This window comes from Xiphias gladius, chromosome 20, assembly GCF_016859285.1.
Source record: "Xiphias gladius isolate SHS-SW01 ecotype Sanya breed wild chromosome 20, ASM1685928v1, whole genome shotgun sequence".
Taxonomy (NCBI): Eukaryota; Metazoa; Chordata; class Actinopteri; order Istiophoriformes; family Xiphiidae; genus Xiphias; species Xiphias gladius.
In genome coordinates this window covers 3,864,782-3,889,222 of record NC_053419.1, presented here as the reverse complement: position 1 = coordinate 3,889,222, position 24,441 = coordinate 3,864,782, and the positions used below count along the sequence as shown (strand labels likewise).

The 24,441-nt window shown below is 41.7% G+C and overlaps 3 protein-coding genes across 4 annotated transcripts in view; 2 read left to right on the top strand and 1 right to left on the bottom strand.

Annotated features, from left to right (window-relative positions):
- Positions 1 to 6,473, bottom strand: part of atp8b1 (ATPase phospholipid transporting 8B1) — a 38,711-nt gene extending 32,238 nt beyond the window's left edge. For both annotated transcript variants that reach the window (XM_040158029.1, XM_040158028.1), the window contains exon 1: positions 6,028 to 6,473. The gene's annotated coding sequence lies outside the window, so the exon portion shown is untranslated. The remainder of the gene's footprint in view (positions 1 to 6,027) is intronic.
- Positions 6,474 to 9,372: 2,899 nt separating this feature from the next.
- Positions 9,373 to 17,083, top strand: txnl1 (thioredoxin-like 1). Its single transcript, XM_040156605.1, has 8 exons — positions 9,373 to 9,668; positions 11,197 to 11,293; positions 12,573 to 12,746; positions 13,769 to 13,891; positions 15,809 to 15,878; positions 16,072 to 16,244; positions 16,615 to 16,719; positions 16,818 to 17,083. The coding sequence occupies exons 1-8, from the start codon at positions 9,571 to 9,573 to the stop codon at positions 16,845 to 16,847; spliced, it is 870 nt and encodes a 289-aa protein (XP_040012539.1). The 5' UTR covers positions 9,373 to 9,570; the 3' UTR covers positions 16,848 to 17,083.
- Positions 17,084 to 21,952: 4,869 nt separating this feature from the next.
- Positions 21,953 to 23,861, top strand: LOC120805964 (tripartite motif-containing protein 16-like). Its single transcript, XM_040156552.1, has one exon. It carries the CDS (start codon positions 21,960 to 21,962, stop codon positions 23,649 to 23,651), a length of 1,692 nt encoding a protein of 563 aa, XP_040012486.1. The 5' UTR covers positions 21,953 to 21,959; the 3' UTR covers positions 23,652 to 23,861.
- The last annotated feature ends 580 nt before the right edge of the window (positions 23,862 to 24,441 follow it).

Sequence of the window (24,441 nt, the reverse complement as noted above, 5' to 3'; positions counted from 1 at the left end):
TTTGTGAACACAAGGTGCACAGACACACAAACAGACGCATGTTCTCCCGTCCCAGGTTCGCAGAGGCAGTTTCTTGGGAAATGGGAGCAGGTTTTGGCTAGGATACCTAGATATTTCCTGATTTATTACAATTCCTGCCAAATAGGCCATACCTACAGGAATCTGTCAACCAGACATTAGGAGAACAGACAAAATGTCAGAAAAAAAGACAAGGACAAGGCGATGGCTTATATGGATTGATTTGTGTTGAAGCGGTCCACAGCAGCCAATAAGATTTTTGCTTTTAATAATTGAAAAACAGAACCTCTTTTATAAAAAGGCCACACGGTGGGCATACTGGGTCCTGATCCAATAAATCTGATCACTTGTTTCTTGGCCTTTGGCTGAATTTTCAATCGAATTTAACAAAAACATTTTTTAACATCTCCTGCTAACAAAGTGCTAAATGGAAAAGAAAACAAAACCGGTAAATTTAACAATGATATTTCATATCATTCATTATTTTTCAGGGTGAGTTCCTGATGTGACAGAGATCTGGATTGCAGGAAAGGGGAATGTTAAGTATTTGTTTCTCTTTCATTTCTCCACTTTTAAAATCATTGTATAGGAAATGATAGACAAAAACACTTCTCATATTTACTGAAGTATGGTCAGTTTGCACTAATGATGTCAGTCTTGGTATTATCCTGAATATCAATTTATTGATGAGGGATTTACAAACAAAACAGCAGATGAGTGTAAACAAGGATTGTTTTCTACCTTTTCAGTTTGGCTCACTGTTAAAAGGCTAAACTTGTCAACTTATGTTGAAATCATTTTAAAAGCCCGAGCAGAAAAAATTTTAGGGCTGTAACTGGCAATTCTTTTCATTAGATATTTATCTATTTGATACACATTTTATTAATTAATTAAATGTTTAGTCTATTAAATGTCAAAAATATCATTTGCAATGCTGTTAGCATAAAAAAGCAGCAATCGCAGCAGAGTCTCAGCAAATCGAATGTTGATCGACTAATCAATGAATCCGCTAATGGTTTCAGAGCTGGTAAATGTTAGAAGTATGCACGTGTTTGTGCGTGTTTGTGTTTGTGTTAATCAAGGTTAATGAGTTGAGTCCTCGAGGACATTCTTCAGTATTCTACTCACAGCAGGAGCCCAGACAATGAATCCACAGACCTACAGACAGTCAGTCTACAGAGACACCAGCTGCTACTGCAACATGTGATCTCACACTGTCAGAGCCCCTGAGCAAGGCACTAATACCACCAGAGTTACAGGTTAGTGGATGATGACGATTTTCTAAAGCCACAGTCCTTCAGCTCAGCAGAAATCCTGATAAATGACACCATTTACACAGCGAAATGCCTTCCTCCAACAACAAACGCGCATACATTTAAGACCATCCCCTATGTAGTCAAATTGTGTTTGACTCCTAATTTGCCCCCGCTGTACTTACAGTACATAATAGTGAAACTGAAACCTTCAGAGGGCTCAAGCCTTAGGGGAAAAACCATTCTGACAGAAGTGCTTTTGGCTGGTTTAAAGGTGTCCTGTGGAGTTTATTGCCCACTAGTGACGCTATGGATCAATGTTTTGATTATCAGATCTCTGTTTAGTTTGTATCTCATGCCTTATTCAGGTTGAAACAAACATCTATAATTATATAAAATATAATAATTAATCTCTAATTTTCCCCTGAGAAAAATACTAAACACCTTAATCTAAGCAGACCCCCCTTAATTTGTCCATTCAGAAAAAAAATCAATACTGAACTCCTTAAAATAAAAAACACCTTAACTGACCATCCCCCTGGCTCCAAAAGACGTCACCAGCACAAGATGGAAGTGCCCTTGTCCAGGACACTTTGGCTTCCTTTTTGTACAGTCGGAAGAAGTTAAGACATGTTTTCCATCTTTATATACAGTCACTGCACAGAACCCACCTCGGTTAAGATTGTACTTTAGTGGTGCAAATTCCCTGATTAAATTTGTAATTAGTTCAAATAACCAAAAATGAATAATTCAATTAAATTAAATTAAATTAAATTAAAAAATACATTTTATAAATTGACTGTGAACCTGGTGCTTTTGGGGCCCCTGGAGGTCTAGGGCCACGCTTTACCCAGTTGGTAAACCAGCCTTGCTGTCAGCTATGAAATAAGGGAGAAACCCAATTAATCAATAAATAAATAAATAAAACCTTATTGGACAAACTAAGTACAATTTAGGGGTACAAAGCTTTCCATAATTTACACATTAATCCCTTAATTACCCATATAAGGTGTTATTGAAGTATACAAGTGGTGCTGTATAAACTGATCCTTTAATCATCCCCTTAAAATAAGAACACCTTCATTGCCATCATTATCAATGGGCAAATTAATGGGTTTTTAAGGTTGAAAGTTAAGGGATTTGGTTTCATAGTGACAGGCTACACATGTACAAGCATTAGCATGCAAGCGACACGTTGCACATTCCTGCCGACGGCAGTGAACAGAATAGATTTACGTAGCTCTTACATTAACGTGTGGATCACTTATGCTAAGAAGAATATTTAAGGATATACACAGTTAGCTAGTGTTAGCTAACGTTTTTAGGATATCTTACCTCAACTATAAACATCTCAACACTTGTTAGCAAGGCCTGCACAACAACAGTCCAGTGTCATGGTAAATAAAACTGGCATTTATCTCAAAGACTGGCCGTATTATATATGAGGAAACTCCACAGGGTAGTCGAATTATTTTAAACCATTTTTTGGTTGACACTAGGTACAAAAGTCTTGGTATGGATGTTTGCGCAGATCTGCTCGGAGCCAAATTAAGAAGAAACAGAGAATTCAACAACATGCAAAATAAAGAAACTAATAAACAAAATACAGTAGATAGAAGATGTAACAACACAAACTCACACGCCGAAAGAAAGCGCCAGTCCCTAACAGACAAACAAACAGGTCGACCGTATGGAATATATTCAAAAGATTTAAGAGATTTAAGATTTAACTGCTGCCTTCAGCTAAACCTTCACTCCATTTGCAAGTCACGATTCAAATTCTCCATCGCTGCGTTCAACGTCCGCCATTTCCATAGGGAGACAAACATTTCCCTAATCAAAGGACTCCAACTTGTTTTTTCTGCAGGAGAAGAGCTTCATTGCTCGTTTCTCGGAAAACGCCCAGGCGGGTTTGACGCATGCATCCGACAGCTGTCACTGTAATCAGACACAACAACCAGCTGCAACTGAGAGAGTGTGTGGGTGCGTTTCAGAAGCCAGCTGAGGTCTTATAAACTTCTGCTTTCTGTCACATTTTCATGTTGTGACAAGGTAAAGTGGTACGGCACCCAAAATCTCTCTTTTTACTGTCAATGATTTACCTCCTGTACACCAATAGGTGGCTACACAGCGTTTGTAGTTTTCTTTTGAACAGAAAACGGTAGCTGTGGAGGGTTCTGATTCATGTCAGTTACAGTGTACTCCGATGGTGACAAATTTTAACAGACAGAAAAATTTACTCAGCATCCATTGAAACATCTCAAACCACTCTTACAGCACAATCTACTTCTCCAAACACTCATATTTTCACCTCATCTATAATTTTGCTGCTTTTTTTTCTTTTTTCTTTTAAAATCAGTCTCTGAGCTTTAAGAAGGAGGATATCAATGCAAAACAAAAGCAGAGCAGCAGCGTTTTTCTAAAACAATGTCAGTTTGGATACTCAACATACAGATGAAAGTGGAAAAGTAATAATGCTGCATATGCGGTTTGAGTGTTGAGTTTTTATGGATTTTTGATTAGTGCTCAAACTCATAAGATGGATTTGGGGTGGAATTTCACTTTAATATTATCATTCAAGAGAAATGTTGGTTCAAGACTAATCATCCCTACGTCTTAAAAGTCATTTACATACAGAGCCCCAGAAGAGATTTGGAGGAAAATATATTTTAGATTATTAACAATCATGTAGAAATTGCAACATGGACACTTTAGGCTACAAATGTCACAACTGACCCTTCACTAAAGCCTCACCACTTTGTTGTCAGCCTCTGCTAGTCCGTCAAGCTGTCGGAGCCAGCATGGCGCCCGCACTGTCACTGACTACACTCTCTGAAGAAATACTATCTAATATTTGAGGGGATATATCCATGATGTCAAACTGACTCAGCAGAAAAAACACATTAGAGAGATAAAGACAGAAGCTAAAGCGACGGATCACATTGTAAAAGTGAACCACCACATCACCTGCCAATCGAGATGGAAGACTATGAAATTAAGGGGCGACACTGTTTCTGTTATTCAGGGTAGGTTCACTCTTAAAATCATTAAAAGCTAAAGCAGCATGTGTACACATTCAGTGTATCTTCAGTAGCTAGCGTAGCATAGAAGTGCTAGTTAATGATTGATGTGCTGTATTCTACTAATCTGATAGGACTTAGTGATCGGTATCACTGCTACACATGCCCCAGGGCACAATGTTCAACCACGATGAGCTCAAAATCCGCAAAACCAGCCTAAAAATGACAAAAATCGGAATGGATTGCATGATAGTCTATGGAGCAGAATGTATAATTGTCAGACCCTGGTCAGAGCTGGCCAATGCTATGCTATGATTGGCCAGTCTGTGTTCAAGGAGCAGGACTAGGTGAAGGGTCAATCGGTTCTTGTACGACAGTGATCACCAACCTACATGGTTTGTGATGCTTTGAAACAAAGCAATGTCTACTGGCAAACCAGGTGCAAACGGTGATTTTGTGAAGTAGAAACCTATTTTTTCTGCTTTCTATCCTGTTAATCATCTTGCAGCCCTTTGCGCAGGTAACCACTGGCTTAAAATAGCTGATTTTGATGACCTTTTGTTTGTTTGTTTTTTTTAACTATAGCTACAGATAAAATTATAGTGTGAGGATAAAATATAGATCAGCTAGTATTTTTTTCCATATATGTTGTGCTTTTTTTTTTTTTTTGCCAAATGTATACTTCTGATCAATCACATTTCATGGGGATGATGCTTTTATTCTGAAGGATTTCGGCTAGAAAGTCACATTGTTGTAGCTGCTGACAGAACACAAGCAAAAATGTCTCGGCTAACACAAAAGATATGCAGGAAAAGCTAAAGATTTTGTGAGAGAACACATTAGAAGGTCTCTTTTCTTCTTCCCATCTAAAATGTTTTCCTTCATGTCCCTTCCGAGGCTCCATACATCCATCCACCCAAACCCCCCAGTGTTAAAAAACAAACTGAGGGAGGGTGCTCCTAAAAATCAGTAAGGCAATGCTCAAACCAAAACAGATGCTGATGTTTCCGTGTTATTCCTTAACATCATTTCCCTTAGTCATCACGGTGGGACACTTGGTTATGCAATGGAAAGATTCAGCCACAAATCTACCCTCGCTGATTTAAATGGGGTAGCCAAAACCCAAGGAAACTTTTCCAAACTAGTACTTTAGAACAAAATCTGTCAGTTTCATTGTCTGTAATGTCTTTAATTTCTGCTATATTCATCTTCTATAACTCCTTCTAGAAGGTCTGTGAACCTCAACAGTGACTGTACAGCGACTTTTTCATAGACGAGACAGAAAGTCATGGGAGGTTTTAAGGGATCTTATAGGATTTAATTGTCAACCCTGAAAATCTTAGGGGGTTTTTTGACTAGAGAATAGTCAAAAAGTCCAGAGCAGAGCCAGAGCCTGACACCGAGGAGGGTAAAACTACTTGCAACCGCAGGACACACAAATGTGTGGAGTGACTGTTCTGAACCAGCTCCATCCACTAGAGCAGTTAAAACATGATTCCTGTGGAATTAAGAAGCAAAAACTACAAACAACACCTCACCTCTCCTCTTTGGGAAGAGCAGCCACTCAAGTGAAACACTGATCCTGCTCTTGGTTTTTTTTTTTTTTAAACACCAAAAACTCCAAGTGAAACACACACACACACACACACACACACACACACACACACACACACACACACACACACACACACACACACAAACTCAGTTTACACAAGTATGTATTGAACTGGACTTACCCGGGGTGCTTCGCAGATGGATTTAAAAAGATGACTCCTTATTCTCAGTCGGTGTCCGGCTGTTCTGTCACCGCACCATGTTGTCTTCTTCTTCCTGCTTGTAGAGAGCTCCGGCGGCTCCCCGCCCTTCCTCCACCGCTGCCTCACCTGCTCTGTCCCGCTCTAAACCTGCCGGACCGGTCCGACACCTCCAGTGCTTCGAACAACCGTAAACAGGACGACGGGCGTCAGCCACGGCAGGACGCGGCTGCAGCTGCGGAAGTGGACGCGGAGGTGTTCTGGTCACGTGACGCGCAGGTAAAGGTATGTAATTGAATTCCTAATTAAAGCAGGTGGACGCGCCCAGGGGCAGTTCGGCCATGTTTTTTCTGCCTGCATGTGTGTCACATGTGGAATTATAAATACGTTCTGCAAACGACATTGGTGCACGGCGTGGCAACAAAAACAAGATGTAAAATACACATATAATATCAGCCACATATATTAAAAAAAAACAAAAAAAAAAAAACAGGTTTACAATTTTAAAAGCTACTTGAAAAGGAGGATAAAAATAAGCTAAAATGGAATGAGACCGAATAAGCAAAAGAATAAAAAGCAGGCAGCTGCAGAGCAGTGAGGGGTTTGAACACTAAGGACAGCCGTATGGGTGTTTACATCCTGCCCGCCTCCTGCTCCGTTTGTTGGCCAGCAGTGCCACCTAAAGAGAATCCTGCTCAACAAGTGCCACGGTGAAACATCGCGGACCGCGAAGGCGTCGTGCGCCGAGTGGAGCCTCCGATCAAACTAAAATCCTCGACCTGCGACTGTCTGTCAGTCTGTACCGCTGCCGTGGATCCTCCGAGAGCCCCTCCGCGGGCCACCGATGGTCCCCGTACCTCAGGCTAGGCCCCAGACGCACTGGGGAGAGACGTGGTTTCCTCTTCGGGCCGGACACATTCCATTTCAGTTTGCTTATATTGTAATCCCAGGTCAATAAACAATTGGTTTTACATTCTGAACATTTAGTTAAAAAAAAAAAATGTTTCCAGTTTTTTCAATTCAATAAAATTCTGTTCATTACCTTTATTGTGATTTTACAAGTTACGAAATTACGCGAGCACTGTCTGCCAAAGCTACATTACAGAAACAAACACAGAGAAACATAAATACAAATCCAAACATAAAAATGAAAGCACTTACAGTTAAGGGATTCTAAAAGGTTGACATAAAAATACAAAAAAGGAAGAATGTTTATCAGCATATAACTGTCCAACATGCACACACTCCTACATTTTATATCTACTTGGAATGGGGAGGCTTCTAAAAGTATCAATCATCGCAGGTTCTGTTTTTGGGGCAAGGTGGTTCTGTATTTATTAAGTCATGTTTTATACAGTTTATGTCTATTTTCCCATAACAGATACATTGCAGTTTTAAAAAGACCTCTTTTTCTCTCTGGTGGTATGAAGTCACACCACTGTCACTGTTTGCACCAAACAATCTTCTGGGGTGACTTGGATTCATATCATCTACTGAAACACTCATTTCAGTTCAGCTTGCTGCTTTTATCGTCTGTTTCAGCTACAGCTACAAATACAGATATAAGTAGCATAGATAGCAGCCTTGGTAGGCTGAGGTAAACAGATAAAAACACCAAGCAGTGTATGGTCCCTGCAATAATGGGAGTGCAGTAATACTGATGCAGAACAATGCAAATTTATATTCAGCAGAGGAGAACAAAGAGTAGCCGATGGTAGTTACACTCTGTAATGTATTGTTGTGAGTCTACAGCACTTTTGCAATTGGTTTGGTTTATATGACAGATTGCTCTGGGGGAGAAACTGTTCCTGAGTGTGGTGGTAAGGGAGCAGGAGGGTGAACAGGTGGTGGTGGGGGTGCGTTGGGTCTGTGACCATTGCTTTTGGTTTCCGGAGGCACCTGGAGCTGTAAGGGTCTCCTGCGGGGCTGGCAGCTGGGCCCCCATGGTTTTCTGGGCAGTCCTGAGAACACACCGAGGGAAGGACCACACTGGGATGAAGTATGTCAGGATGCTCTCGGCACTGCATCTGTAAAAGGTCGCCCGCCGTCTGTTGGTGTTTACTTTCTTGAGTGACCTCAGAAAGTAACGTCTCCGCTGGGCGTTCTTAACCAGTGCTGTGGTGTTTCCTGTCCGTGTCAGGTCCTCTGGAGGTGAACGCCCAGGAACTTGAAACTTGTGACTCTCTCGACTGTGTCATCATTTATGAGAACTGGAGCAGGTGTTATTTGTTTGTTTATTTTTAGGTAAGCATACAGGTATGATACATAAAAAATAATCTCAATATTTTGAGATGAAAATATGAAAACTCACATATTTAGCACATTTCACTTTGTGGCTTTCATTGTCTTCAGTTTTGTAAAGAAGCACTCACAGTTGCAAAACATTTAACAAAACAAACCAGAAATTTAGTGTTTTATATTGTTTTTAACCTCCGCCAAGTAGGTTATGTTTTCACCTGTGTCTGTTTGCTGGTTTGCACTGACATTGGTGGAGAGATGGGGCATAGGCCAGAGAAAAACCCATTACATTTTGGGGCAGATCCAGATAATTTACTAGGAATTTGATTTTTTTTTCTCTGAAGTCTGGTCCTTGTTCTTTGACATTGGCCTTGGTGGAGGTAAGCGCTCTACCAAATCCCTTTTGTGGCTCTGGAGGAACTTTGTCAAGTCTTTGTTATACTAACACCCATATTACTGCCTGACCTGGTAGGAGGACTATCACTGCCACAAGTACTATCTCCCATTGTGCTTCAGGTACTCCTGGATGAATGCTACCATCACACCCAGCATCTGAAAATAGCATTACTAATTTATACAGTTACTTCAAAATATATTATTTAAAACAAAAACAAAAAACGCACACCAACAACCTCTGCAACAGAAGTAGTTTATGGGAATTCTGTTTTGTACTGCAGATGGCAGCAGTACAAACTGTCCAGAATGAAGAGGAAAAAGATGAAACTCTGGGATGGGAAACTCAAAGCTCAACTGGACCTTATTAATGGGATTTCCTTTCTTTTATCTCTTTTCTTTTTTTATGAGTTGAAGAGACGGACTGTAAAGTGAATTTTGCCTGGGCTTGCTAATGCTATGCTAATGATGTTAATATAGCAGTCCTGAGACAGTCCGTGTTTTTTCAAAACTACAGGAAATATAGCACTGAGAAGAGAGCATTATTAACGATATTGACACTCCTAGGGGGGTTCAGTTTATGTATAAATGGTAATTTAAGTCCCCCCCCCCAATCTTCTGGAGGGCAGTGAAGTGCATAAACGCGTCTATACTGTCAAAAATCGCCGAAGAAGAATAAAGCCCCGCCTTTCTTGTTGTCTGTTGGCCAATCAGGAGTCCACATCCTGAAGCAGCTCACTGTACCTGTAGTGTGGCTCAGATACCGGGCAGCCAGTTAGCGAATATACTGACAGAAAGCTAAAAACACAACACGTTTTACTTATAAGGTTACCCAGTTTCCCGTCTTGAACGTCGCCCAGGTAACCAGCTCACACCACAGCAGCAAAGTGTACCATGGTCGGTGTTAAAGTTATCGGGAGCAACCCGGACTTCCAACCGGAGCTAGCGGCCGCCGGCTCAAGGCTCGCCGTGGTGAAGTTCACAATGGCTGGGTAAGCTTACCAAACCGTCTACGAGGCCGCGCTTATAGCCGGGTTTTAGCTCGTCAGTCTCTCCTCTTAACACAGGACTGGGAAACATTCAGAGCTCGCCCTTTTACTGTTTCGGAGAGCTGACATGAGCCGGAGAGCGACATTATCTGACAGGAGTGGCTTTCATTACCAAGAAAGCTAGGTTAGCATGCTGTCGTTAGCTGACTAGCTGTGTTGCTTACAATGACATAGCAGTATTACAGTAACTTTGCTCTTAAGGAGTCCTAACATTTAATGATGTGTTTGTTAATTTAATGGAGAGTGGGCTATCCCCTCTAATCTCTGGTCATCGCTAGGAAAAGCAGCAACGTTACCACCCAAATAAAGTTAATGAATAAAAATAAAAAATGTGTTATAACTTACCCCCATGGTAGCCAGTCCTTATAACGTCGTGTCTTTATACTTTGACTGTACTTGTTATGAGGCTTTGGTCTTTGAGTCTGTGGGCCTGTTGAACTGGATGAATTGACAGACACACTCCGTTTACAGGATTTTGCTCGTTTTGTCTGTTAGCATATCATAATGTTGGTAAATTATATACCTTATGGGCTTTGTGATAGTTGGTCAGAGGAGGTAAGCAGTTTTCAAGATATCACTTTGAACCCTGGTACGCTGTGTTGTGCATTTATCCACAAATTCCTCACTTAATAGGTTGAACATATTACACCAGCAAAACCGTAGGAGTTGTGGCTGCTGTATGAATTTAACAGTGAGGATGATTTAGAGTAATACTGGAGAAGGTGCAACTGTAAGACAGTGGGAATTTTCTGAACTGTGAAACACCAATACTAAGTTATATCATAAGACTGAACTACCATATAGCTCAGTCACTATCGTTAAAGTGAAGTGGTCAATATTAACTCTTAGCAGATTTATTGTATCTGCAAACATGTCAGCTGATAAGTAATGTCAGTAGAGAAATGCCTAAGATGTCTTTGAGGTACTTTAAAAATAATGTCTACATCACATAGTCTGTCCACCAGAGAGCACTGTCAAGTTTACTTTTCAACTGTCCCACTCAGTGGATATCTTGATCGCAGTTATTAAAAAAAACAAATTTAAGAGATTCTTATTAAAAATATTTGTTTATGTTCTGTTGATGTAAAAATGACTATCAGATGTTATTTGATATTTTAAACTATCCTTAAAAATCCAGTATCAGTCAGACTATGAGCTTTGCTTTTTTGTGTGATGACTAAAATGTAAATAATTGTTTTGGAGCCTGTCAGGTACTAAAAGTTCAAGCGACGGTATATACATAAAGAGGTTCTTAGTTTTGTTACTTATCTTCTACCTGATGTACTCTAAGTCACGCTAAAAGTGCAGAAGCCCCAAACTATTCAGTTTACTCAAATATACAACAGTGATAAGCAGTAAATCCTCACTTTGAGAAGCTTGAGCTGGCTAAAGTTTGCATTAACTTGATAAATAACTGAAACAATCTGTTGAATATTGAAATTCAATGAGGTACTGTCCTCTGTCTCCTCAGGTGTCGGCCCTGTGTCACAATAGCTCCAGCTTTCAACATGTTGAGTAACAAGTACCCACAGGTCGTTTTCCTTGAAGTAGATGTTCATGTGTGTCAGGTAAGTCTGGACTGTACAGGTTCAAATTAGGGTCAATAGGATTTTGAGCTTGTAATGTGATGTTCACAAATAATCCCCAAGTTTGTAGTTGTAAATCAACCTTTTGTAAATCTGTAAAATAAATCTGCTTGAGAATTTTGTATTTGTAAAAAACAAACACAAAAAAAGACAGAGTAATGACACCAAATAATGACACCACTTTACAAGCTCAAAATCTTTTTGACCCTAATTTTATCCCATAGAACTGCCTCATCCACCACATTGCCTTCATCCTAACACAGCTAGAGAAAAGATTCAAGAATAATGGTATATTGTTGAATCACGTTCCTCTGAAGACTCAGGTGTAGCATTGACATTTTATGACGATTCAAGTAGTGTCAGACCAAGTAAGTCAGTTGGATATCTTGTGTTGACCCATTCAGACCAATGGCATCCCTATTTTTTTCATCCAGTTATTAAGCAGTATTACTATTGTTTTAATCTCTGAACTCCATTATGAATCAACAGCAAGAAAAAAAACTTACCTTATTAGCTTCACTCAATTCCTGTGTAATCAAAAGAAGTTATACCAGAAAGTGTAATTTGTTATTGAAACCTTTTTTTTTTTTTTTTTTTTTTGATCCATCAGAGACACACTCCCCCCAAAAATCAATGAGGTCTAGGTGAATGTCTCCTGCAGCAGGACCGTGTATTTGGGATTGAGTCAAAATAAACTACTGTGTGTGAACATGTCACCCAGTGCAACAGTGTTTTAATAGTTTTTGGACAACAAAGGAGCTCTATGGAACAGGGGGATAAGATATATCAGGCTTTGGATACACACACAATATTTGTTGGTAGGATGAGTTAATTGTTGGTTTTAGTCTTTTCATGGAATTTGCTGATAATTTATATTTTTTTCTTGTTATCACCAGTCTTCTGCTTTACCAAGATTTGTGACAAGTACCAACCATCATTTAGAAAGCGAAATTGAAACAACTGGTTGACTTCTAAAACAGTTAATTTGGCTGATAAGTTGGCTTTGAAGAAACTGTTTAACAAAAACACTTACTTCCTGTCGTGAACCAACAGAGAGCAGAAAGTCCTCATGCCGAGACAGAGATTCAAAATGAACACAAGTCATCAGACAGTTACTGGTAAAGAATGAGAAACAAGAAGCCATGAAAACCACCGCCGTTTTAAACCAACTGTTGGTCTAAGCTACTACTGTTAAAGACACCTTGTTCCAGAAAATATTGTTACCAGGCTAATTTTACAAAACCATTTCTCTTTTTCTCAGGCGACAGCGGCAGCCAACAACATCTCAGCCACACCAACGTTCTTGTTCTTCAGGAACAGGGTTCGGGTTGATCAGTATCAGGGTGCGGACGCTGCTGGTCTGGAGGAGAAGATCAAACAGCACACAGAGAACGACCCGGGAAACAGCGAGGATTCCGACATTCCAAAGGGATACGTGAGTGGGCAATCTTCCTGACACCTTTCATCATTCTGTTGGAGGGTTTGTTTGGTTGTGTGTGTGTGCAGGATTTACTGTCAAGTTTTATAAGCTGGCCATCTATATTTTTTAAAGTTACTATATGTAAGAATGTGAAGCAATTCACAAGTATTTATCACTTTTTATTGCTAATATGTGAACGAATTGTAACGTAACTTAAAAAATTAGACCTCCCCCAACTTCCTGGTTGCCTATAAAAGCCTGTGGATTGATTTTCATGTAAAGGTCTCGGGTCCAATTTTCCGGGAAAATCCAAAGGATGTGACATACATGCTCGCTCCCAGGCGCCTTGCCTCAGTGCCTCTCTTCCGCTCCCCTACAGCACCAACAGTGTGTAATGTTAGCTTTTAAGATCAACAAACGACTGTTTCTCAGCACAAAACAAACTGTCTGTTCTTTACAACTTGTTACTTTGTAGATTTCATGTGCATTATCTCCAGTCTGAGGTTACTCATCCCATAATATATCTTATTTTTTTAAAAACCTAAAGTTAGTCAAACTATAGTCTCACATAGCCAGATTGTTTTAGCGCTGTGCCGGCACCGGAGAGTCAAATATATGCTATAGTCTCCAATATAGTTTCTAGTCAAACTGTAATAACAGAACAGCTTTAGTAAGCTCATCTATCAGCAGGATGCCGGTCAATCACATTCAGTCACTGTTTTGGCCGATGCCCAGGATTCTCGCTCACGCCTACCCACAGCGTGCGACCAACAGGATGCTGACTGCAGTTCATTTAACGGCCCTAGTGTCACTAATAACAAGGGTTGTCTGAATGTTACTCATAGAACTTTTAAAGAGTCCCCACTTTCTTACATTTTTAATGTATTACTCCTGAGGTTGGAAACAGGAGTATTGATGTGAACCGGAGAGAATAGGAATCAGGCAGTTGCTTCAGAGAAACACATGTAAATGTTAAAAAAAGGCTAAAATAGATCCAGAAGTTGAGCTTTTTTTTCTTGTCTGGTTTGTTTTTTCAGATGGACCTTATGCCTTTTGTCAACAAAGCCGGCTGCGAGTGCCTCAACGAGAGCGACGACTGTGGCTTTGATAACTGCTTAATCAAAGACTCCTCCTACCTGGAGTCTGACTGTGATGAACAGGTACGAGCAGTGAGCTCATGTTCTATATGCTGCCCCAATATTTGTGCAAAAAATGTGCAGAGGGTAAGATTGTTTGCAATTTTTTTTTTCCAGCCACCCCTTTAACGATCCAACCCACAACTACTGCCAAAAACCCAGATCAGACAAAATCAATTCCTCGCAGATACTGTATTAGGTTTTTTCCACTGTGGGATGGAAAGTTACACCAAGCCCTGCTATCAACAGCCACAAGCATTGGACCTGTGCTGGTACAGTCCAAGTTTTTTTTCCACTGCACTGCACAGCAAGATAGTTGTTTACCTTGATGACGTGTTGAAGGTGTGCTAGTCCCAAACAACAGTACGAGTCTGTCACCTGCAGCCTTTTTCAGCTCACTGTGGCTCTTTCTGTTTGTACTATTCCTCCCTACAATATGTAAAACCGATCAAATAGAGCAAAATACTTCCATATGTTAGACTTGTTTTTGTTGAACAACAGGACTACAAATGAAGCACGACTAACTTGGCAATAAATACACTGCATTTCCTATAACTTCATCACATTAAAGCATCTCACTGGTTCACTGGTGGAAAGCTTTTAATGTCAACAGCAAGAGCAGGAAATATTCGGTTTGCATCAGCAGTAACTTAACACAGCTCCAGTACAGTAGAGAGCAACCACTAAACAGTGGGATAACGCTGATATCAGAAAGGAAAAAGGGGGACACAGGAGTGAGAATAAACTCCAAACCTCAGGGATTCCGCTAGAAGCTCTAAAATCAGTGACAGCTGAACACAGAGACTTAACTTTTTTATTTTTTACCTCTAATCGCTGGAGACCAGTATGGGTTCGCTGTGGTTGGATCTGCTACCTGACACCACCACCACAGTGTAGCGCAGCTATCCCCTGCTGTGAGGCTGTAGCGGAAAAGTGTGTCATCAAAGCTCGGATTGGCACGACACGGCTAAAGTGGATTTATGGAAAAACACTCAGTTTATTGTGTTTGGGATTTGATTAACCAAGACAAGTTTGTTTCAACTTACTGACGATATTCTGATTAAGAATAGCTGACGTATGTTTTGCTGCAATGTTATGCATTTGTCTGTGTAAAGTATAGATTGTTATTTAGAGTGTGTAAAGTATAGATTACTGACTGTGGGCGGTTTTGGGGAGTATATATATGAAAGTTCATGGACATTGCCTAGTAACACTGTTGTGTTGGTATTTTCAGAATCATGATATATTTTCAGTAGCAAGATACTTTTTCCTGTTAATAGCACAGGAGCATGACCGAATGCTCCACTTCCTCATCTTTTAATTCAGGAGAAAACTGAGCAAGGGGATGGTTTGTTTTTAATGGTAAAGAGCAGATAGAAAGTAGAACTGGTAACTGTGGGGGCTGGTCTGGTGACAGTCTTGTGTTCTCTCTCTCTGCTCCATTCTGTCGACCATTATCTCAATGGCCTTCCATTGATATACATTTATAAGTCATCACATGTTAATGTGAAATAAAATCTCCAATGATTCCATTAATGTCTGCCCCATAACTAAACTGCACTCCACTCCCCTACCAAACATAGCATCAAAAGGACGTTTGTCCTGGTGTCGTATTTTTAATGGCCTGTGTCCAAAAGGTTTCTTTTGATAAAACGCAGTGGGAAAACAAGGTAGAACCTAGAAACAAGGCCCTACAGCTTATTAAAAGAATATGAAAAGGTAAAATGCCACATAAATCTGAAAAGGTATCAGCCTAACGAAGAAATATGATTGAGCGCATTAATACTTCAGAGAGGATGATGTTTTCCTCCATTGCCTCAGGACATTTTTCGCCCCATTTTTGTGCTCCGTTTTTGATTAGTTGAATTTGTAAGTGGGGAGGTGATCTGTCTAATGTGTTCCCGTTTTGTTTTTGGTGTTTTTTTTTCCTATCTTGTCCAGTTGCTGATTACTATCGCCTTCAACCAGCCTGTGAAGCTTTTTTCTATGAAGCTACTGTCCTCAGACTTTGGTGAGTTTTATTCTGCTTCTGATATGAATCTGAATCTCCCATCTGGAGAATGAAAATTCATGAAAATCATTTTCAGTGGTAACCAACATTGTGTCCTTTTCTTCATGCTCCCTTCCTTCCCTCCTTCCACCTTTCTCTCCCAATTCTTTCTCCCTTGTGTCTGTTTTCCGTTGCTCATCCTTCTCTGTGTCAGCCCAAGCCCCTAAGGTGGTGAAGGTGTTCATCAATCTGCCTCGATCGATGGGTTTTGACGATGCAGAGCGGAGTGAAGCCACTCAGACTCTGGAGCTGTCAGAGGAAGACTACAAAGATGACGGTTTGATTCCTCTGCGCTACGTCAAGTTTCAGAACGTACAGAGTGTTACGGTAAGGACCAGACAGCAGTCGTCATTTCAACATGTGCAAAGAAACATGCACCTGCTCTGAGTTCAAGTAAAGCTATTCTTTATTGCCTCTTAAAAAGTATGAAAAGTTTCATACTGGAGGCCTGAAGCCTTTTTTTTTCTGAGTTTGTTTTTACTATTTATGACCATAAAATAATTCATATTTGCATTCTGCTTTGTATGAGGATGCTGATGAGTGCGAATCATCAACCAACTGAAACCTGATCAGCGATAACACCATGTCTGTCTATACTAACATGGTACCAGCAGGGCCATCCAGTGGTTAAAAACCCACAGGTTTAACTGGTTTAGTACGTTTATTAATAGTATTTGGGGTTTTTTTTCTTTACCAGTTGTTTGTCAAGTCGAACCAGGGGGACGAGGAGACGACAAAAATCAACTATCTGACATTCATAGGCACCCCAGTACAGGCCACCAACATGAACGACTTCAAAAGGGTATGGAGCAGTTGAAGCAGCCTGGGTCTGTTTATGATAAGGTTCGATTGTGAGTGTGTTGAACTCACGGATGATCATTCTATTTTGTTACCTTGCAGGTTGTGGGGAAGAAAGGAGAGAGTCACTGAACGGGAGAATGAAGAGGAGGAAGAGAAGAGGAGGAGGCTCGAGATACATCCAAGGACTTTCACTCTGCCAAAGCTGCCACACACTCTCTCACAGACACTCACAGACACACACAAACACACACAGCCTCAAGCTGTCCTCCTCAAGCTCTGATTGAATTCTCCATCTGTGGAGTCTACAAATCATTTGTATTGTAATTCTGATGAAAATCGCTGTAAATAAAACACAATCCTTTTTCAAAGGCATGTGCGTCAAGACTGCTTTTTGTGGAACTAATGTTGGTAGAAGACGGGGAGGAGTATTGAAAGTAGCACTGGTAACAGAGCTAGTACTGCATTACAAACAGTAGTAAGGTTGGCTTTAAAATGGGCACCTGACATACATACAGTATATATAGTAAGTTGGGCCACATTTAACATCAACAGGACGCTGCTTCCATCTGTGGGTTGCTGCTACAGATCGGAAGGACCTACTGGGTTTATATTCATTAAGTATGTCAAAAATGTACTTTTACACTTAAGTTCTTTATAAACTGACAACAGCCCTTTAAACTGATAATGGCAGAAGGTCGCACATAGTGACGAACCTACAGCTCCCCACTGCCTTACCAGGCTTTTTGTTGAGTTTCAACTCATTGTTAAACTGTCTAGTCACCAACTGTACTGTTTTGGTTCCCTTTCTGTTTTTTTCTATTGGCTGCAGCAGGTAGCTCATTTCAAAGAAAAAGCTCAGAAAAACCTCTTTACCCGCTTTGCACCAAACGGTAGACAAGGTGAGCGGCTGGTGAACACAGTGGAACATTTGGCAGCTAAAGAGCTGATTATTTCCCTCAGGAGTCGGTAGAGACCAAAACAGAGCTCGAATAGTTGATTCATTTTTTGGGTCGAGTCAGGTCGTAATCCTTGCTCTGCGCATGGGTAAGGGGAGCACTGATTAACATCCACTTAGTGCTGAAATATCGCTTATACAGACTGCGGGACCAAGTGAATATGTAGGTGGTCTGACTGACCAAGAGTCCCGTTACAAGATCTACCGACTGCATATGCAAACAAAACAAAGTTCATCGATAGGGTTGATTGGACAAAGTTTGGTAACCCCTCATTGGAATTCCACCCGTCCGGGCTGTGATTCACACTTCCGAGTCAGAGCCTTGCTTGACTGAGGCTTTACGGCCGAGACGATACTTCTGCGGAGATACACGTGGGTGTCTGCGCGGACACGACAGAAGACGGTGCAGCTTCACGAGTCAAGCGAGCCGTCGGGTTGATCCGAAACCCCTTCCTGAACGGAGGAGCGGTTGAACCAGAGACATTAACATGAAATGGGACGTATATAAATGAAACCAATACAAATGCCTCTCAATGCCACTTGTGCTTATGTGCCAGGGGGAGAAACGCGTTCCAGGCTTTTAGGAGATGTGCGGGACGTGCGCGCCGGCGCCTCGCGGCCGCACAGCCCGCCATTTAGTTAGAATCCCCCGCATAGATCCGCACGGACATTTACGTATACCTTCGCAAAAATGCAATTCCAACTCGGGTGACCCCAGCTCCCTGTCGGACACAGCGCTGCTATGTTCTTGAAGCCAGACTACGCAACTTTCGCTGAGTCGTTCCGGCGGCGGCCCGCGGAACCGATGCACTGCTGGATTCTGTCGGTATCCGAACAGCGAGGGATGCTGAAGCGACTCGAACCAGCGGCGCAGCCTAGCGGGTATACTGTGATCATTCCCCTCCCGGCACCCTACGCCCGCATCCGTGCCGGGGAGACACCCCCCTGCCGCGCACAGAAACTGCGGGCAGCCGGAGAGAATGCGGCGGTCTTCTCCCGTTTTAGGGTCATCGCCAGTCCCTGGGGACTTCACATGGCGGGGGGGAGACACTCGCTCACTGCTTTGGCGGTCGACGGTGCGTCTCAACACGGGTCTTCATCGCAGTGAGAGAGATCTGTGGGCTTCTCAATCGTGGTCTGGATGAGAGTGAGGAGATAAAGAAAAAAAAAAACCCCGCAGAGGACAGGAGAGGGATTAAAACAGCACGATCACTTGTTTTACCGCAGGTATACTCCGCTCCGCTACCACAGTGGCGAGATTTCGGTCACGGGACCACCTTGTCACGCGTCCCCTTGCGCATCTTCAGGTGGGTTCGTGCACATGTTTGCATGTGTGCAAATGCAGAAGCATGTTCCCTGTTTAAGAGGTTTGTGTAACCTTTCCACGTAAACAAGTTCCTCCTTACCTGTCGAAATCAAAAACAGTATGCCCTGCGTTCTCACAATTGATCGACAGACATTGGTTCCCCATGTTAGGACAGAGTTTGGGCAAAAAAAAAAAAAGCTTTAAATGTTAACTAGATGCTCACGTTCTAGTAGAAAACTTCCCCCCAGCATTTTTCAAAAGGCAACCGAGGGGGCGAGGGAGCGACAGCTGCAGCAGCCGTGGCCTTGTGGCTAAGTAGTGTGTTGCGTGGAGGATCGGGGGACACTGGGGGAGACTGACTGTGGCCCGCCAGTCGTCGAGGGACCGGCCAGGTGAACTGCTGTGCCCAACTGTCAAATTCAAGCAGACAGAGTCCGGCTAAATTCGCCAGTATCAACATCATATACCAGCAGAGCTCTATGGGATTATGTGTACAGGGAAAAAAGAAAGAAAAAAAGGAAAGGTGTAGCAATTCCTTTAAAATAAGCTGCCTTTTCCTCCTGGAACAATGTACAGGTTGGTGTCCAGGATCAGGCAAACAGAGCTGCCGGTCAGTGCATTTGTTTTTAAATGTATTATTTTACTTTATTTTAGATAGTTTTGGAAACTCATACATGCATTTGAACTGGTCACCGTCTCTGATCTTCTCGCTTGTGACAGTTGGGTGACAGTCCTGGCTTATTTATGTTGTTTGGGTTTATTGTTGTAACTATGTTTTAAGGTTGCCCTCTCAGCCAGGTCTCTTTTGAAAAATAGATTTTAGTTTCAATGAGATTTTCAGCTGGTTACATGAAGTAAGAATAAAAAAAACAAAACCCAAAAAAAACCCCTCTGCTATAGGGCCCTTCTATAAGTCTGTTCATTAGCAGCACAACATTTGACACAGTTCTTAATGAATCAAACGTGTGTGTGTTGAACACGTTCAGCACATCATCAGTATATAGATGATCGGATCTCCTTTACCACAGGCTGGCGTGATGCGTTTGACTGCAGTGACGAGGGTAGTATAGATCAACATACATGAACCAAGGGATGTCACACAGCTGCTCCATAAAAACGAGTTGTAGCAAATGCTGAGAGAAGTGAATCAACATGACAACCTGAGAGGGGGCAATTCTTTTTGCAGGGTTTTATGAGCTCTAACTTTCACCTTACAGCAATTCTTTTTTGTGAGCAAAACACTGTTTTAAGGTTGAACTGCCAGTTTTATGTCTCACACCCATTCATCAATATCAGTATCTAGAAACACAAACTACTCAGCAGAAACCACTTTTCTTCCAGAGGGAATTCAAGCATAATAACCACTCCTCCTTCTTCCTATTCTCAAGTACAACCAGTACCGTTTATTTGATGTGTTTTCTGCTTTCTTCCCCCTTTACAGACCTGCCAGTTTACAGATCCCAGTGTGTGGCCGACATTCTGTGAAGTGCCATAACAGACGAGTCCAATTCACTGCAGATGAGCAAGTGAAAATGAAGGAAAGGAATTGAGTTTTGGTTTGCATCAGAAGGCAGATTTTATTTAGAGGGGAAACTATTTGACTTTTGCTGTCTCTGAAAGGTGAAATGGGGCAGAGAAGAAAAACTCAACTGTTTGATCTGTCTGGATCTACTCAAAGATCCAGCGACTATTCCTTACATCTACTGCATGAACTGCATTAAATGGTGCTTTTTTTTTTTTTTTTTTCCTGGCTCGTGATGCAGTTTTTAGCTCCCAAATTCCTGCCGACCTCAGCAGTAAAAAAAAATTGTCAAACTGTCACCTGACGTCACATGAAATTTGATTGTGGCACATGTTTATTTTTTATTTTTAAGAGTGTGAGGGTGCATACGATTGCTTTATAGTTAATGTCGACTTTTCTGTAAGTGACTCCTTCGATCATGGGCCATTAACATCAGTGCACACATACCAGTGAACATGGAGGAGTGTTTGATGTATTTAACCTCATCCAGCGGTTAGAACAGCAGGTGAAGCTGCTGCATGAAACGATGACCTGAGACTAAAACATACAACAGTTGAGGTGTTCCCCACTGGATACAACCTATAGTAAAATAAAACACTACACCTTATATCCATATATACTTCATAATGTAAACAGGATTTTTTAAAATTCAGGATACAATACCGTTCAGACTCTAATATACTCCAACTGATTAGACCTCGGCTCAGCTCTGGGCATGTAGAATATAGCGGTACTGGCCTCTGCTGTGTTGTATAAACCTTTTTTTCTAAAGGGATATGAGGCACTTGGACCGACGGGAGGAACACCACAGACTAACCCACTGACCGCTCTCTCCTGACAATGCCATCACCTCTCTGCTAGAAGACTACATAATATCTGTTATCATACCAGCACCGTAAAATGAAACCTTTCAGTATGGTTAATGGTAAGGAATCCTGCTCACAATAGATAAAGATTTGTTTGAATAATGTTTATTTAGAACACGAACAGCGTCTCTTGCACCACATGCTGATATCTCAATGTGTAACTGGGGGGACAGGATCATAATGGAGAACTTGATCCAAATAATGTAACACAGCTGCTCCAAATAGATTGAACTTTTGTGAATTTTGAAAGGGCTGCATCAACACAAAAAACCAGTAGTGTCAGCCTTCAACTGTGCATTGTGAACAGAAAGTGTCTTTATGTTGGTCTCTTCCAGTTTTTCCTCATACCGCTCACTGCATGTTGTAAGCAGAGGCTAAAAACACACACTGCCTCGTTGAAATCCCTACATAACCCCTCCCTCTTCCTCCTGTTCTCAAACAGAGCCCGTCCCCTCAGGGCCACGTGTTTCTTGCTCCCTGTACACTCCACAGATCTGCCAGTGTACAGATAGGTGTAACCAACATGCTGTGATGTGCAACAGCCGCCAAGCCCTATTCACTGCAGCTCGCAAGTGTACTGTATATGAAGGTAATGGTTTGGAGGGTAGTGGTAGGACTTTTACCATCGCTCGGAGGGAAAATGGCGCAGCAAGCTATTCAGCTGGACAAGGAAAAACTTTGCTGTTCAATTTGTCTGGATCTGCTCAAAGATCCAGTGACTATTCCCTGTGGACACAGCTACTGTATTAAATGTATTAAAAGCTACTGGGATGAGGAAGTTCGGAAAGAAATCCACAGCTGTCCTCAGTGCAGACAGACCTTCAGACCGAGGCCTGTCCTGGTAAAAAACACCATGTTGGCGGATTTGGTGGAGGAACTGAAGAAGACAGGACTCCAGGCTGCTCCAGCTGATCACTGCTTTGCTGGACCCGAAGATGTGTCCTGTGATTTCTGCACCGGGAGAAAACTGAAAGCTGTCAGGTCCTGTCTGCAGTGTCTGGTCTCTTACTGTGAGCAGCACCTCCAGCCTCACTTTGAATCTCCAGCCTTTGCAAAACACAAGCTGGTCGACACCTCCAAGAAACTTTGGGAGAACATCTGTACCCGTCACAATGAGGTCATGAAGATTTTCTGCCGCACTGATCAACAGTGTATCTGCTATCTCTGCTCCGTGGATGAACATAAAGGCCACGACACAATCTCTGCTGCAGCGGAAATGACTGAGAAGCAGAAGGAGCTTGGGGTGACTCGGCAAAAGGTTCAGCTGAGAATCCAGCAGAGAGAGAAAGATGTGTTGGTGCTTCAGCAGGAGGTTGAGACTATCAATAGCTCTGCTGATAAAGCTGTGAGGGACAGTCAGAAAATCTTCACTGCTGTGAAGCAGCAGATCAGATCTCGTCAGAAAACCGAAGTCAGTCAGGCCAAAAAGCTTCAGGAGAAGCTGCAGCAGCAGATCGCTGAGCTGAGGAGGAAAGACGCTGAGCTGGAGCTACTCTCACACACAGAGGACCACACCCAGTTTCTGCACAATTACACCTTGCTGTCACGTGTCAGTGAAGCCGCAGACTCCCCCAGAATCAATATTTGTTCCCCGAGATACACTGAGGATGTGACAGTGGCTGTGTCAGAGGCCAGAGATAAACTACAGGACATTCTTAGTGAGAAGTGGGCCAAGATCCCACTGACAGTGACTGAAGCAGACGTTTCTCCGCCATCAGCTGAGCCCAAGACCAGAGTGGAATTCCTCAAGTATTCATGTCAAATCCAGCTGGATCCACACACTGCACATGACTGTATATTCATTGAGCTGGAAAGAAAGGCAAAATTTGCGCTGTTTGAATATGTGGATTCTGCACACCCAGACAGATTCACTACCTGGTCTCAGGTTTTGTGTAGAGAAAGTCTGACTGGACGTTGTTACTGGGAGGTGAAGTGGGAGGTACCTGAAGTTTTCGTAGCAGTCGCATACAAGAATATTAGCAGAGAAGGAAGAGAGAGTGCATTTGGATACAATGACAAGTCTTGGGTATTACAATGTTTATGTGATGGTTATGAATTCAGACATAACAACATCAGAACTTCCATCTCAGCTCCTCACTCCTCCAGAGTAGGAGTGTACCTGGATCACGGGGCAGGTACTCTGTCCTTCTACAGCGTCTCTGAAACCATGACTCTCCTCCACAGAGTCCAGACCACATTCACTCAGCCGCTCTGTCCTGGACTTGGTATGTATTTCAGTGGAACCTCGGCTGAAATCTGTACTGCTTTAGACATTGATGATTGAAACCTACAGAGACAAGAATCTACACACAACAACTTATTTTTTTTGTCTGTGTTAGCAAAGACAAAAAAAAAAAACTAAACAGCGCAAAGTGAACTATAAAATCAAAAAAAGAAAACTTCAATGTGAAAAAACTTTAAAAAAGTGAAATAATAACAATAATAACACAACAAATACATAATCTGAAAAATGTGAGAGGGATAATGATAAAAGGACTGACTGTCAAAATCGATTATTTTAGGATATTTCTTGTTTTAAAACTGCAAGGGGAGATTATAATTAATAACTTGTGTTTTTCTCTGTAAATTGATTAAAGATTGTGAGAGACCTCTGACATTTGAAGGAAAGAGCAGCAATACTGGATTTAAATGAATATCTTTGTCAATAAAGGACAGAAAAGAATGAATACAGTTGAACATGTTAAAATGGACTTCTTTGACTTTCTTTGACTTTCAGGTTATTTGGTATTTGGAAAAATTGAGAGCATCATATAAACTTCTCTGGAAAAAAAACCCACTTGCTGTAACAATTTTGTTTTGATGTCGGACGGTGAGGTCTGTACAGTTCTTCTGTTTGACGTATGTTTGTATTGTTGCTGTAATAGTCTCAGCTCTTTCTGTTCTGTTGCGTGGGCCTTAATGGAGTAGCACGACCTGTCTTCTCTCTATCACTGTGGATATTGCATTTCAACGAATCAAACAGTTAAATAAATATCAAAATCTTTTCTGAATCAGTATATTTTTGTACTTTTGACACTGACACCCTCACCCACTCAAGCCGACCCCTTCCCAGA